We start from the raw sequence: 13,660 nt of genomic DNA, 5'->3' as shown, positions 1-13,660 counted from the left end.
TCTCTCGATCAGGACCTTGGTGATTGTGCAAATTCTGACTCTGGATTGAATTAGCCGGGGGTACATTGAACTAGTTAATATGACAAATTTGTGAGGATCTTAAGCATGCGCAGAAGCAATGCTAAAGTACTTGCACTGAAATATTAGTTCATTTGGGGACTGGGTATGAGTTTGCAACAAGCCAGAGCCTGTGGTAGAAACAAGAGGATAGACACAAAATATTGAAGTAACTCAGCGGGACAGGCAGCCTCTCTGGATAGAAGGAATGGGTGACGTTTTGGTTCGAGACTTCTTCAGACCTCTCTCAGAGTTCTGAACCATTCCTTCTATCCAGAGATGCTATCTGTCCCACTGAGTTACTCCAGCATTTGGTGTCTATCTTCGATATAAACCAGCATCTGCAGTTCCTTCCTACACATCATGTGGTAGATATTCAAGTGAAGCTGGCAAGTTGTTCAAATTGATGAGTGGAACTCTTCCCTGCTTGGCCTAGTTGTTGGTTGGAGGACAGTGTTATCTATCCTGTGATGCATCACGGCAGCTGCAACCTTGCCGATGCAGCCTGAAGTGGATCTGCAATGGACTCAACTTTCATTGTTTTTTCCCCAACGCAATAGTGAATCACCTCTTTTTAATACTGCAAGACAAACAAATGAAATGTCCTGTGTATGACCAGCCCCTTTTGGGCACTAGTTGACCTGTCAGGTAAGTTCAGAATTAATTAACTGGATCTGCTGGTGATCTTTTGCCGTGGACAAAATGTGTAGGAAGGAACTGCAGATGCTGGTTTACACCAAAGATAGACACCAAAAGCTGGAGCAGCTCAGCGGGTCAGGCAGCATCTTCAGTTTGAAGAAAGGTCCCTACTTGAAACGTCACCCATCCTTTTTCTCCAGAGATGCTGCCTGACCGTCTGAGTTAGTAAGAGGATTAGATAGCGTAAATGCACTGAGTCTTTTGCTCAGAGTAGGGGAATCGAGAACCAGAGGACACAGGTTCAAGGTGGGGGGGGGCAAAGATTTAATAGGAATCTTCGGGACAACTTTTTTACACAAAGGGTGGTGGGTATATGGAACAGGCTGCTGGAGGAGGTAGTTGAGGCTGGCACTATTGCAATGTTTAAGAAACATTTGGACAGGTCCATGGATAGGATAGGTTTATAGGGATATGGGTCAAATGCAGGCAGGGGGGGGACTAGTGTAGTTGGGGCATGTTGGTTGGCATGGACAAGTTTGGCTGAAGGCCCTGTTTCCACTCTGTATATAACTCTAAAACTCTATCTACCTAGGCACAGTGAAATTCCTTTTTTGCATACACTTCAGTAACAGTCTTACTATACATGAGGAACAATGGTTCTTGTGCAAGATAGTAGATTACACGGAGGCAGTACACAATTCACCATGTTCTGGCTTGTACCCTGCAAGTTCAGAGCTGCTAAAAATATTGCTCTTAACTTGGCCATAAGTCCTGGCGATGGCACTGAGCCTGAGTTGCAGTGGTCGGCAATGTTGTTGATGTCCTCCGCCGCTGCAGGCTGCGTTATGTTCAACACGCTCGGCCTCCCGGAGCGGTGTCTGATCCACACGAGCCGCAGGCTGCAGCAGGGCCTCCAGCGGCCCACTCTGCCAACACCCCCACCCACAAATACGTTGTCCCCTCAGCTCGGCCTCCATGCCCCCGGGGTGCCTCTTGCAGCCGACCTCAAAGACCAAGAGCGCCACCAAGGGTGTAGGAGGTGAGACCCCAGCACACTCACTGCTGCCATCGATTTCCTCCATCCATGGCTGTCACCATCATGAATCTCCCCAAGTATTAGTAAAAAGGTATATCTACCTAGGCACAGTGAAATTCCTTTTTTGCATACACTTCAGTAACACTCTTATTGTTGATCAGACTGGCCTGGAGTCTCCCTTCTTTTGGATAGTGGGTGCTATAACCATGATTCATAAATGCATTTAGTTATATTAACTGGTTTAAGTAACTGGTACAAGCAGTATTTTAAGTGATCAGCCAACTCAGTTATACTAACTGTTTTGTAATCATTCCTTGCAGAGTTTATTGAAGGAGTCTCCCAGTTTAGTGTTAAAGGTGACAAAGAACAGAAATTGCGATGTAAGTATATTGTACTTCAATGGCCCCTAATGTTATTTACTGAATGTTTAAGAAAGAACTGTAGATGCTGGAATCGATTATTCGAAGGTGGACAAAAATGCTGGAGAAACTGAGCGGGTGAGGCAGCATCTATGGAGCGAAGGAATTAACCCTGTATTAACATGATGTCAAGTCATTCGTAAATTTTAAAACTTAATTTTTTTCACCTATGATACATAGAAACATAGAAATTAGGTGCAGGAGTAGGCCATTCGGCCCTTCGAGCCTGCACCGCCATTCAATATGATCATGGCTGATCATCCAACTCAGTATCCCGTACCTGCCTTCTCTCTATACCCCCTGATCCCCTTAGCCACAAGGGCCACATCTAACTCCCTCGTAAATATAGCCAATGAACTGGCCTCAACTACCCTCTGTGGCAGAGAGTTCCAGAGATTCACCACTCTCTGTGTGAAAAAAGTTCTTCTCATCTCGGTTTTAAAGGATTTCCCCCTTATCCGTAAGTTTCCCCCTTATCCTTAAGGATATGCTGCCTCACCCGCTGAGTTTCTCCAGTATTTATGTCTACCTTTAATGTTATTTACTGTTAATTAGTGTTTAAGAAAATTGCTGCGATTAATTTCATCCGGAATATTTGTTTATTAAGAAGCAATTTTGCGGTATCAGGTTGTGGATCGACACCGTGTTCCAGAGGCCTCCTCGTGTATTCTGTTCAGCCACCGGTAATACCAGTGGGGTGTGATGTGAGTGGATGTGCCTTCTCTTGGAATTGGTGAAGAACATTAGGCTTGATCGATGAATGGATCCTGTGCACTAATTAACAAAAGTGTTTACTTGGCCAAGCTTCATTCTCAGTCAACATTACAAAGAAAACAGATGTCCTGCTCATTTATTTATTTCCTTCTGTGTGAGTTAGTTGTGTTTCATTCGTTGCAACTGTGACACCACTTCAGAAGAAATTCATTAGCCCTACGAAACATCAGGACATATTTATCCCCCCCCTTAGCTTATTTCACCATTCAGGTAAATCTTATCTGTAACCAAATTCCATACGCCAGTCATTTGCCCCATATCCCTCGTATCATAGGTGAAGAAGTTAAGTTTTAAAATTTACAAATGACTTGACATCATGTTAATACAAGGTTAATTTCCGGGATGGCGGGACTGTCATATGCTGAGAGAATGGAGCGGCTGGGCTTCTGGAGTTTAGAAGGATGAGAGGGTGTTATAAAAACATATAAGGTTATTAAGGGTTAGGACACGCTAGAGGCAGGAAACATGTTCCCGATGTTGGGGGAGTCCAGAAGCAGGGGCCACAGTTTAAGAATAAGGGGTAAGCCATTTAGAACGGAGATGAGGAAACACTTTTTCACACAGAGTTGTGAGTCTGTGGAATTCTCTGCCTCAGAAGGCGGTGAAGGCCGTTTCTATGGATACTTTCAAGAGAGAACTAGATAGGGCTCTTAAAGATAGCGGAGTCAGGGGATATGGGGAGAAGGCAGGAATGGGGTACTGATTGTGGATGATCAGCCATGATCACATTGAATGGCGGTGCTGGTTCGAAGAGCCGAATGGCCTATTCCTGCACCCATTGTCTATTGAATTGCGGAGGAGAATTTCAAACTTCTGATGCATGTTCTGCATTGAAATATGATGTGTAATTTGGATCCAACTCTAATCTGAAACACTGGATATGGATTTTACATTCTGTCCTTCGTGCTGGACTCCAACCTTTAGGAAATGTGTCCCTCCAATCCTATCAGTCCGATCGTCTTTAATTTTAGCAAGAATTTAAACAAATATGGTGCAAACACTCTCCTGATAATTTAGCATTTGGAGTTTCAGACGTGACATAAGATCTTGGTGCACTTCTCTCATCCCAGGGCTGAGAACCAAACTTTTCCGAGTCCAGGTGTGGTACCATTAAATAGCCTTTTATATTTGACATTGAGATAAAAATGTTAACAGAATGTTAACCTTGAAGTGTCCATGGCCCTTTAAATGTTCACTGTCTCCCTTCCATTGTTATTATTTCTACTATTTCTCTATTCAACCCTTGTGATCCAAAGTGCATGACTTGCACATGTCTACATTGATGGCTTTTTGCCACAATAGTATCTAATCACAAGTCTATCTATGTCTCCATACATTTTGTGCTTGTATGCATTCTACTTACTACAGAAATCAGATGTGTTCTCCATCCAAGTTGCTCACAAATGCAAACTTCTTCTTCTTGCGTGTGGCGTGCACAGCCTAAAGTTGTAGGACAACGTGTTCTATTTGATCTTATTTGATTGTGCACACCGGATTGATTGCTTTTGTCGAAACACGGCGGACCACATGAAGGTTGCAATCTCCCCCCCCCCCCCCCCCCAAATGCAATGAATGCAATGAATAGCTGGGACACAACCTAGTTTTTTTATGGGTATCATTAATAACATTTCCAAAAGCCCCCATTATAAATACTGTCTTCTGCTCGGTTTCCCAGCCAGTTCAGTAATTTTGCTGTGGGCTATGTTGGACCTCCAAAAAAAACACTTTCTGTATAGGCCCAATATTTTATTGTATCGGCCCAAACTCCAATATTTTAGTCACCACGTCCAAAAATTGCTTTGTGTTTCGTGAACCTCGTATCTATATTTCAAATGTGTTCAAAAGGAAATGTTGATATTTCAATTTACTTCACTAAGTTTATGATAAAATGATGTTAAATCCTACCACTAACGCTGATAAGAAAGAATATGATCTGTTTCCCTACTGGTGACTTGTAGCTGTGTGATAGAGGGAAAGATAAAACAGTTGAAGAACATTTGATGTCAAGTGAAACCTGAATGTTAGCAGCTTCCCACAGTTTTTACTGCAACCTTTTCCTCTCATCAGTTGCTTTCCGCATCTACGACATGGATAAGGATGGGTACATCTCTAACGGAGAGCTTTTCCAGGTGCTTAAGATGATGGTTGGGAACAATCTAAAGGACACACAGCTCCAGCAAATTGTAGATAAAACCATAATTAATGCAGATAAGGATGGAGATGGAAGAATATCCTTCGAAGAGTTTTGCGCAGTAAGTTGATCTATTTTACTTTGAACAAATGCTTATTTAGTTTTGCTAAGATTTATTAGGATCAAGTAACATAGAACAGAAGCGCAGAAGGTTATGGGGGGACTTGATAGAGGTCTTTAAAATGATGAGAGGGATAGACAGAGTCGATGTGGACAAGCTTTTCCCTTTGAGAATAGGGAAGATTCAAACAAGAGGACATGACTTCAGAATTAAGGGACAGAAGTTTAGGGGTAACATGAGGGGGAACTTCTTTACTCAGAGAGTGGTAGCGGTGTGGAATGAGCTTCCAGTGGAAGTGGTGGAGGCAGGTTCATTGGTATCATTTAAAAATAAATTGGATAGGCATATGGATGAGAAGGGATTGGAGGGTTATGGTATGAGTGCAGGCAGGTGGGACTAAGGGAAAAAAGTTGTTTGGCACGGACTTGTAGGGCCGAGATGGCCTGTTTCCGTGCTGTAATTGTTATATGGTTATATGGTTAACAGTAGAGCACATGCCACTTTCATTTCACTGCACATCTCGTATGTGTATGTGACAAATAAACTTGATTTGACTTGACTTGACATGAACCAGCACTTTGCCCTGCAATGCTTGTGCTGAACTTGATGCCAAGATCAACTTTAATCTCCCTGAATATAATTCATATCCCTCCCTTCCCTGTATATCCATGTGCCTATCCAAAAGTCTATTAACTGCCACTATCATATCTGCCTCCCTTGCTACTCCAGCCCTCCACATCTACTTTAAATGTTGCCCCTCTCACCTCACAAGCTATGCCTTCTGGCACCATTCTAGTAAACCTCCTCTGCCCCCTTTCCAAACCCTCCACATGTGCTGCGGTGACTGGAACTGCGCTCAATACTCCTCATGTGGCCTAACTAGCGGAGTCAGGGGATATGGGGAGAAGGCAGGAACGGGGTACAGATTGTGGATAATCAGCCATGATCACATTGAATGGCGGTGCTGGCTCGAAGGGCCAAATGGCCTACTCCTGCACCTATTGTCTATTGTCTAATCGAAGACCTATAAAGCTGCATCATGACTTCCTGCCTCTAGTGCTCAATGCTCAGACATATGAAAGCAAGCATACCACCCCATCAGCCGTCGCATACAGCGTATAAGGTTCCAACATTATCGCCACCTCCAACGGGATCCCACTACTGGCCACATCTTCCAATCTCGACCCTTTCCTGCATTCCGCAGAGACAGTTCCCTCCGAAACTCCCTGGTCAACTCGTCCCGTCCCAACCAAACCACCGCCTCCCCGGGTACTTTCCCCTGCAACAGCAGGAGATGCAACACCTGTCCCTTTACCTCCCCCCTCGACTCCATCCAAGGACCCAAACAGTCTTTCCAGGTGAGGCAGAGGTTCACTTGCACCTCCTCCAACCTCATCCGCTGTCCCAGCTGTCAACTTCTCTACATTGGCGAGACCAAGTGCAGGCTCGGCGATCGTTTCACTGAACACTTCCGTTCAGTCCGTCTTAACCTACCTGATCTCCCTGTGGCCCAGCACTTCAACTCCCCTTCCCATTCCCAATCTGACTTTTCTGTCCTGGGCATCCTGCATTGTCAGAGGGAGGCCCAGCGCAAATTGGAGGAGCAGCACCTCATATTTCGCTTGGGTAGTTTACACCCCAGCATTAGAGAACGTGGACTTCTCTAACTATAGATAGCCCTTGCTTTCTCTCTCCATCCCCTCCCCTTCCCATTTCTCCCACCAGTCTTATTGACTCTGCCTACATTCTATCTTTGTCCCCCCTCCCCCGACGTCAGTCTGAAGAAGGGTCTCGACCCGAAACGTCACCCATTCCTTCTCTCCAGAGATGCTGCCTGTCCTGCTGAGTTACTCCAGTATTTTGTGTCCACCAAGCATACCAGACATAGAAACATAGAAAATAGGTGCAGGAGTAGGCCATTCGGCCCTTCGAGCCTGCACAGCCATTCGATATGATCATGGCTGATCATCCAACTCAGTATCCCATCCCTGCCTTCTCTCCATACCCCCTGATCCCTTTAGCCACAGGGGCCACATCTGACTCCCTCTTAAATATAGCCAATGAACTGGCCTCAACTACCTTCTGTGGCAGAGAATTCCACAGATTCACCACACTCTGTGTAAAAAATGATTTTCTCATCTCAGTCCTAAAAGACTTCCACTGTGACCCCTAGTTCTGGACTTCCCCAACATCGGGAATAATCTTCCTGCATCTAGCCTGTCCAACCCCTTAAGAATTTTGTAAGTTTCTATAAGATCCCCCCTCAATCTTCTAAATTCCAGCGTGTACAAGCCGAGTCTATCCAGTCCTGCCATCCCAGGAATCAGTCTGGTGAACCTTCTCTGTACTCCCTCTATGGCAAGAATGTCTTTCCTCAGATTAGGAGACCAAAACTGTACGCAATACTCAAGGTGTGGTCTCACCAAGACCCTGTACAACTGCAGTAAAACCTCCCTGCTCTTATACTCAAATCCTTTTGCTATAAATGCTAACATACCATTTGCTTTCTTCACTGCCTGCTGCACCTGCATGCCTACTTTCAATGACTGGTGTACCATGACACCCAGGTCTCGTTGCATCTCCCCTTTTTCTAATCGGCCACCATTCAGATAATAAATTCAGACACCACCTTTACCACTCTGACTACTTGTGTTGCCACTTTCAAGGAGTAGGCGACTTGGTCTCATGATCCCTCTGTACATCAGTACTGTTGCATGGTCCTCCCAAAGTGCAGCCCTTCACACTTGCACATTTAATTTAATTTTCATCCATTTGTTAGCAATTATGTCAAATGAAAAAATTGAAATTAAATTAACTTGAATTGTATTTGAATGCACAAAATAGATTTTCAGAATGGAATATAGCTGAAGTTTCTACTCTGCCGGAGTACTCCTAATATTAATGACATTTCAGTGACAGTGTGTTTCTAGAATTTAGCAAGCCACACTGAGATTTATTCAGCTATTCGTTTGCAAGGTTTTGTATGTCACCAGTAATATTAGCTCAATTCCTTCTGGCATACTTCTCCAGAAAATGTGATAAAAGTCTAAGCCTGCCTGCTGTATCCCATAGCATTTGGTCATATCTTCTGTAATTCTATGTGTCTAATAAAAGCTGGAGTGTACATTTTGCCAATAATTAACCTGCAGTGATGTGAGTTCCTTAGAAAGGCCACCAGGCTAGTTCTCCATTTTCTTTGTCTGATAGACAGTGGGCTAGGCTTTTATGTGCTAGCTATACCTTGTGAACCTTTGAAATACGCTGGTCAGAGATCTATTATTTCCATCTGACATACAGTGCCTTCCATAATGTTTGGGACAAAGACCCATCATTTATTTATTTGCCTCTGTTCTCCACAATCTGAGATTTGTAATAGAAAAAAATCACATGTGGTTAAAGGGCACATTGGCAGATTTTAATAAAGGCAATTTTTATACATTTACAGCAATGTTTATACATAGTCCCCCCATTTCAGGACACCATAATGTTTGGGACACTGCAATGTCATGTAAATGAAAGTGGTCATGTTTAGTGTTTGGTTGCATATCCTTTGCGTGCAATGACAGTCTGCAATTCATGGACATCACCAGTTGCTGGGTGTCTTCTCTGGTGATGCTCTGCCAGGCCTGTATTGCAGCCATCTTTAGCTTATGCTTGTTTTGGGGGCTAGTCCCCTTCAGTTTTCTCTTCAGCATATAAAAGGCATGCTCAATTGGGTTCAGATCGGGCGATTGACTTGGCCACTCAAGAAATGACCATTTTTTAGCTTTGCAAAACTCCTTTGTTGCTTTAGCAGTATGTTTGGGATCATTGTCTTGCTGTAGAATGAACTGCTGTCCGATTACTTTTAAGGAATTTTTTTGAACTTGAGCAGATAGGATGTGTCTATACACTTCAGAATTCATTATGCTACAACCATCAGCAGTTGTATCATCAATGAAGATAAGTGAGCCAGTACCTTCAGCAGCCATACATGTCCAGGCCATAACACCCCCACCACCATGTTTCACAGATGAGGTGGTATGCTTTGGATCTAGGGCAGTTCCTCATCTCCTCCATACTTTGCTCTTGCCATCATTCTGATATCAGTTAATCTTTGTCTCATCTGTCCACAAGACCTTTTTCCAGAACTGTGTACTTTAAGTACTTCTTGGCAAACTGTAACCTGGCCGTCCTATTTTTGCGGCTAACCAGCGGTTTGCATCTTGCAGTGTAGCCTCTGTATTTCTGTTCATGAAGTCATTGACAAACCCATACCTGAAGTATGTTTCTGATCTGTCGGACAGGTGTTTGGGGATTTTTCTTTGTTGTAGAGAGAATTCTTCTCTCATCAGCTGTGGAGGTCTTCCTTGGCCTGCCAGTCCCTTAGCGATTAGTGAGCTCATCGGTGCTCTCTTTCTTAATGATGTTCCAAACAGTTGATTTTGGTAAGCCTTAGGTTTGGCTGATGTCTCTAACAGTTTTATTCTTGTCTCTGTCTCATAATGGTTTCTTTGACTTTCATTGGCACAACTTTGGTCCTCATGTTGATAAACAGCAACAAAAGTTTCCAAAGGTGATGGAAAGACTAGGTGCTGAGAGCTCTCTTATACCTGCATTAAGGAGGCAATTAAACACACCTGACCAATTACAAATGCCTGTGAAGCCATGTGTCCCAAACATTATGGTGCCCTGAACTGGGGGGACTGTGTATAAACACAGCTGTAATTTCTACATGGTGAAACCAAAATGTATAAAAATGGCCTTTATTAAAGGTCAGGTCAGGTGGAGTTCCCCCCGCCACGGGTACCATGTAATCCCGCGCTACCCGCTCCATGGTCGGATAGTCGGCGACTAAACCGTCTCCCCCACCTGGTTTGCCAGGTGAGGAGGGGGCTGTGGACCCCCAGCAGGACCAAAAACAAGACCTGTCAAAGGGCGGATGAGCTTCTAGCGAGCCGACGGCCATCCACACTTCAGTAGAAGTTGCGATCACTGTCGTACACGGCATTGTAAGGCATCATCGTCGTGATGGTTTCAACGATGATGATGATGATTTATTAAAATCTGACTGCACACTTTAACCAGATGTGATTTCTTTTTAAATTACAAATCTCAAATTGTGGAGTACAGAGGCAAATAAATGATGGGTCTTTGTCACAAATATTATGGAGGACACTGTAGGTAGCAAATAATGCTAATTGTATGAAATGAAAAGCTTGTCTTGCCCTTTTTAGTGCAAATAAGTGGCTAGTTGAAAATTAATACCAGAGCATCACGTGACTTGAAACTCAAACCAAAGCAATGACTTGGGTGAAACTACAGACACGGATGAAGGTTTCAAATCTTGGTCATTGAACATATTGAGAATTGCACTTTGTTTCAGCCTCAACACAATCTGAAATGTTTGATTGCATGGATTCTCTCCTGTGGGTACATTTTCACTGCATTTGAATGCAGATATTTAAATATAAGATGAGATGGATGGATTCCATCAATCTGCTGTAGTTGATGGTTTCATTGCGGAATCATCATTGTTGTGGAGAAGGAAGTCATCGGGCTCACCTACACTACACTGCGACAGCTCTTTGTACAACCGTTCCTTTTATCCAGCTTTTTTATCTGTAGATCTATTTTTCCTCCATCTGCACACGCAGTTCGCTCGGTGCAGCTATCATTTTTGTGGATGATCAACCATGATCACATTGAATGGCGGTGCTGGCTCAAAGGGCCGAATGGCCTACTCCTGCACTTATTGTCCATTGATCTTTGTTGCTATTACAGGTCAGAAGCATTCTGTGAAGGAAAAAATCATTCTCTCACACCCTTTGCTTTGTGTTTTAGTTCCTTGCATATTTTGCTGATGACCAACAGCTACCTTGCAAAGCTCTGTATGCATCCTCCATGAATTTGGTGTCCAGAATTGGTCGCCAGTTGTGGTCAAATCAATGTCTTTTTTAAGGTTTGACATAACCTCTGGTTTTGGACTCTGCCTCTATTTGAGCAACCCAACTCTATACTTTTTTTTTTTTAAATGATCTAATATTTAGATGTTTTTATATGAAGTTTAACGAAGAGTACATGGCATTCACTGTTGTGACCAACAGGGTATCTGCCCTTTGATACCATGGGCTCTTATCTTCCTTAGCAGCCTTATTCAAAGGCTTTCTGAAAATCTATGTAAACAACATCGACTGACTCTCCTTTGTCTGTCCTGCTATTTACTTCTTCAAAGAATTCAAGCAGATTCATCAGGCGAGATCACAAAGCCAAGCTGACTTTGGCCTATTTTATCATGAACTTCTAAGTACATGATTTATAATGGATTCAAATCTTACCAACCACTGAAGTCACACTAACTGGCCCATTATTCTGCTTTCTTGTTCAGCGGGGTAATATTTGCAATTTCCCAATTGCCTGGAATGGATGCAAAAATGGCCTAATATAAAACGAGTGTGAACAGGTGATCAATGGTCAGCATGGACTCTGCTGGCTGTCGGGCCTGTTTCCATGCTGTATCTCTAAACTAGTGTCTCTTTTTGGACATTATTTTAAATTAACATAAAATCTGTAGATGTTATTTAAACATTTAAAAAAGAATTGTATGGTACGTTTGCATGATTGGAATTGTGATAACATTCAATAGATGTACTCTTCCATCCAGGTCGTTGGAGGCCTAGACATCCACAAAAAGATGGTGGTTGATGTGTGACCTCTTCAAGACTCCACCCAACACTTCTGCTTTCTTCTCCATTTCTGAAGATCTGCCCAAAATGTCCAGCAATGCTTTGTGTATTTAATGGAAGTATTTTCTCTGTGAAGCCACTTTTTCCAACATGAGCCTCAAGAAGCCAACGAAGTGTTATTGAACTTCAACTCTCTCAATAACCCAGTGTAGCACTTTACAATCTGAAGGACAGCTGAAAAGGATCATCTCGGTGTGGTGGAGGGGCAGGGTTAGATTTTTATTTATTTCATTCTCATCTTTTATAATAAGGACGTATAATCTAATAGCTTTGTAAATGTAAAAGTAGTAATTTGGGCTTCAATAAACGACGCAGAGACTTGATTTAAAATAAAGTAGTCTACGAAGTGCCAAGCATGGATTACACAAACCATTTTAAAATACTTTTGTCATTTGTTTTTATTGGGTTCCCCATGATGTATTTCATTTCGCAATAGATTAAAAAAAACTATTGGAAAAATAATTGATTCTTGTGAGCAGGGTTTACTTATACTATTGTTTTGGTATGTCGACTGTAAACATTGCTTCTGATAGCTATTTACATGTTAATAAATGTTCCTTTTTAGGGACAATATCTTTAGCTAGTTTATCTTTCAGTAATTCCTCTAGCATAATGTGGATGCCAAGAACTTTACTCGAGTATAAATGGCAGGGTGGTTAGATGGTAGATCTTTGGTATGGTAACAATATCAGACATTTAACCACAAGTCATTATCTTTGCAGTTACATTGCTTAAACAATTTAACTTGCAGGGAAACTTGGCTTGGAAAAAAACCCATGACTATAATTATAATTAGCGATCAGTTCATTGCACTCTACAGATTGGAAATCGTCTTAATCTTGTATTTTATATCGATGCCCTTTTCAATTGGAACTTTTGCGTCTTGTATACCACGTGTGATGTTAGTGCATGTGCAGCGAGCGGTTTCTGCGTCCGATTGGTCCATTTGGTTATAGTAAACAAAGCTTACAACAATTAGCTTCTTAATCCAGACTCTCCATTTTAACAAGACTTCTGTTGGGAAAAGGGGTGGGCTAGATTTCTCTTTCTGCAAAGGTTATTCACGTGCCTCTGTACTGTTGCTGTTCCTTCATTTAAGTGCTGCACACTGGTGGGCTCTGACTGCGCGAGAGATCCAGGTGCTTGGTGTCCTTGCATGATAAACTTTTTGCATGTAGATTGACTGATGTTCCTCTTGTTTACATAAATTACAATGTTCATATAAAAGTTGCCAAATGTTGGTAAATGTTGAAGAAAAGAAAAAACTCCACTAACTTTCTTCCTCTGGATCAGTACATGGCTTGTAATTCATAGCCAGTCGTATCTGCTCCAGTGTCAATGGCCATGTGCTCTGTTTCAAGGGGGAATCTAGTCTTGTGAATTTATTTGTACATATTTGTTAGTCATGTAGGGAAAATGTTCCCTTTGCTTGTGCATAATTTGACTGCAGTCTGAACTAGTGTACATCTTTTTCCTCAAAACAATGGAATGTTTTTAGTTTTATGTAGGGGGGGGGTTGAAAAAGTGAATGTTGAGTTTTCTTCTGCATGTTGCATTATATGCGGTGGGACTATTGGAACCTTCATACTGTATAAGTAAATGGAAAATAAAAATTTGAAACGGTTTTGCTTTTAGTCCTTCAGCTATTTACTTGATATCTAGTCAGCTTAGATGAGAGTGTAGTATCAAACCAGTAGGCAAAGGACGCACAGGTGCTGATTTACACTGAAGATAGACATAATACTAGAGTCTCTCTTC

The 13,660-nt window shown here is 42.5% G+C and overlaps 1 protein-coding gene across 2 annotated transcripts in view; it reads left to right on the top strand.

Moving 5' to 3' along the window:
* LOC129699240 (calcineurin subunit B type 1) overlaps positions 1–13,527 on the top strand; it is a 44,216-nt gene extending 30,689 nt beyond the window's left edge. Inside the window, exons 4-6 of one of the 2 annotated variants that reach the window (XM_055638858.1) lie at positions 2,053–2,112; positions 4,993–5,177; positions 11,821–13,527. In XM_055638858.1, coding sequence (XP_055494833.1) covers positions 2,053–2,112; positions 4,993–5,177; positions 11,821–11,868 — 293 coding nt within the window. In that variant the 3' untranslated portion in view covers positions 11,869–13,527. Of the gene's footprint in view, positions 1–2,052; positions 2,113–4,992; positions 5,178–11,802 lie in introns of both variants that reach the window. The other variant, XM_055638857.1, reaches the window with a different exon arrangement.
* Positions 13,528–13,660: the final 133 nt, after the last annotated feature.

This window comes from Leucoraja erinacea, chromosome 8 (assembly GCF_028641065.1).
Source record: "Leucoraja erinacea ecotype New England chromosome 8, Leri_hhj_1, whole genome shotgun sequence".
NCBI lineage: Eukaryota > Metazoa > Chordata > Chondrichthyes > Rajiformes > Rajidae > Leucoraja > Leucoraja erinaceus.
The sequence above is the reverse complement of the archived record's forward strand: the minus strand, read 5'-3'. Positions and strand labels throughout refer to the sequence as shown.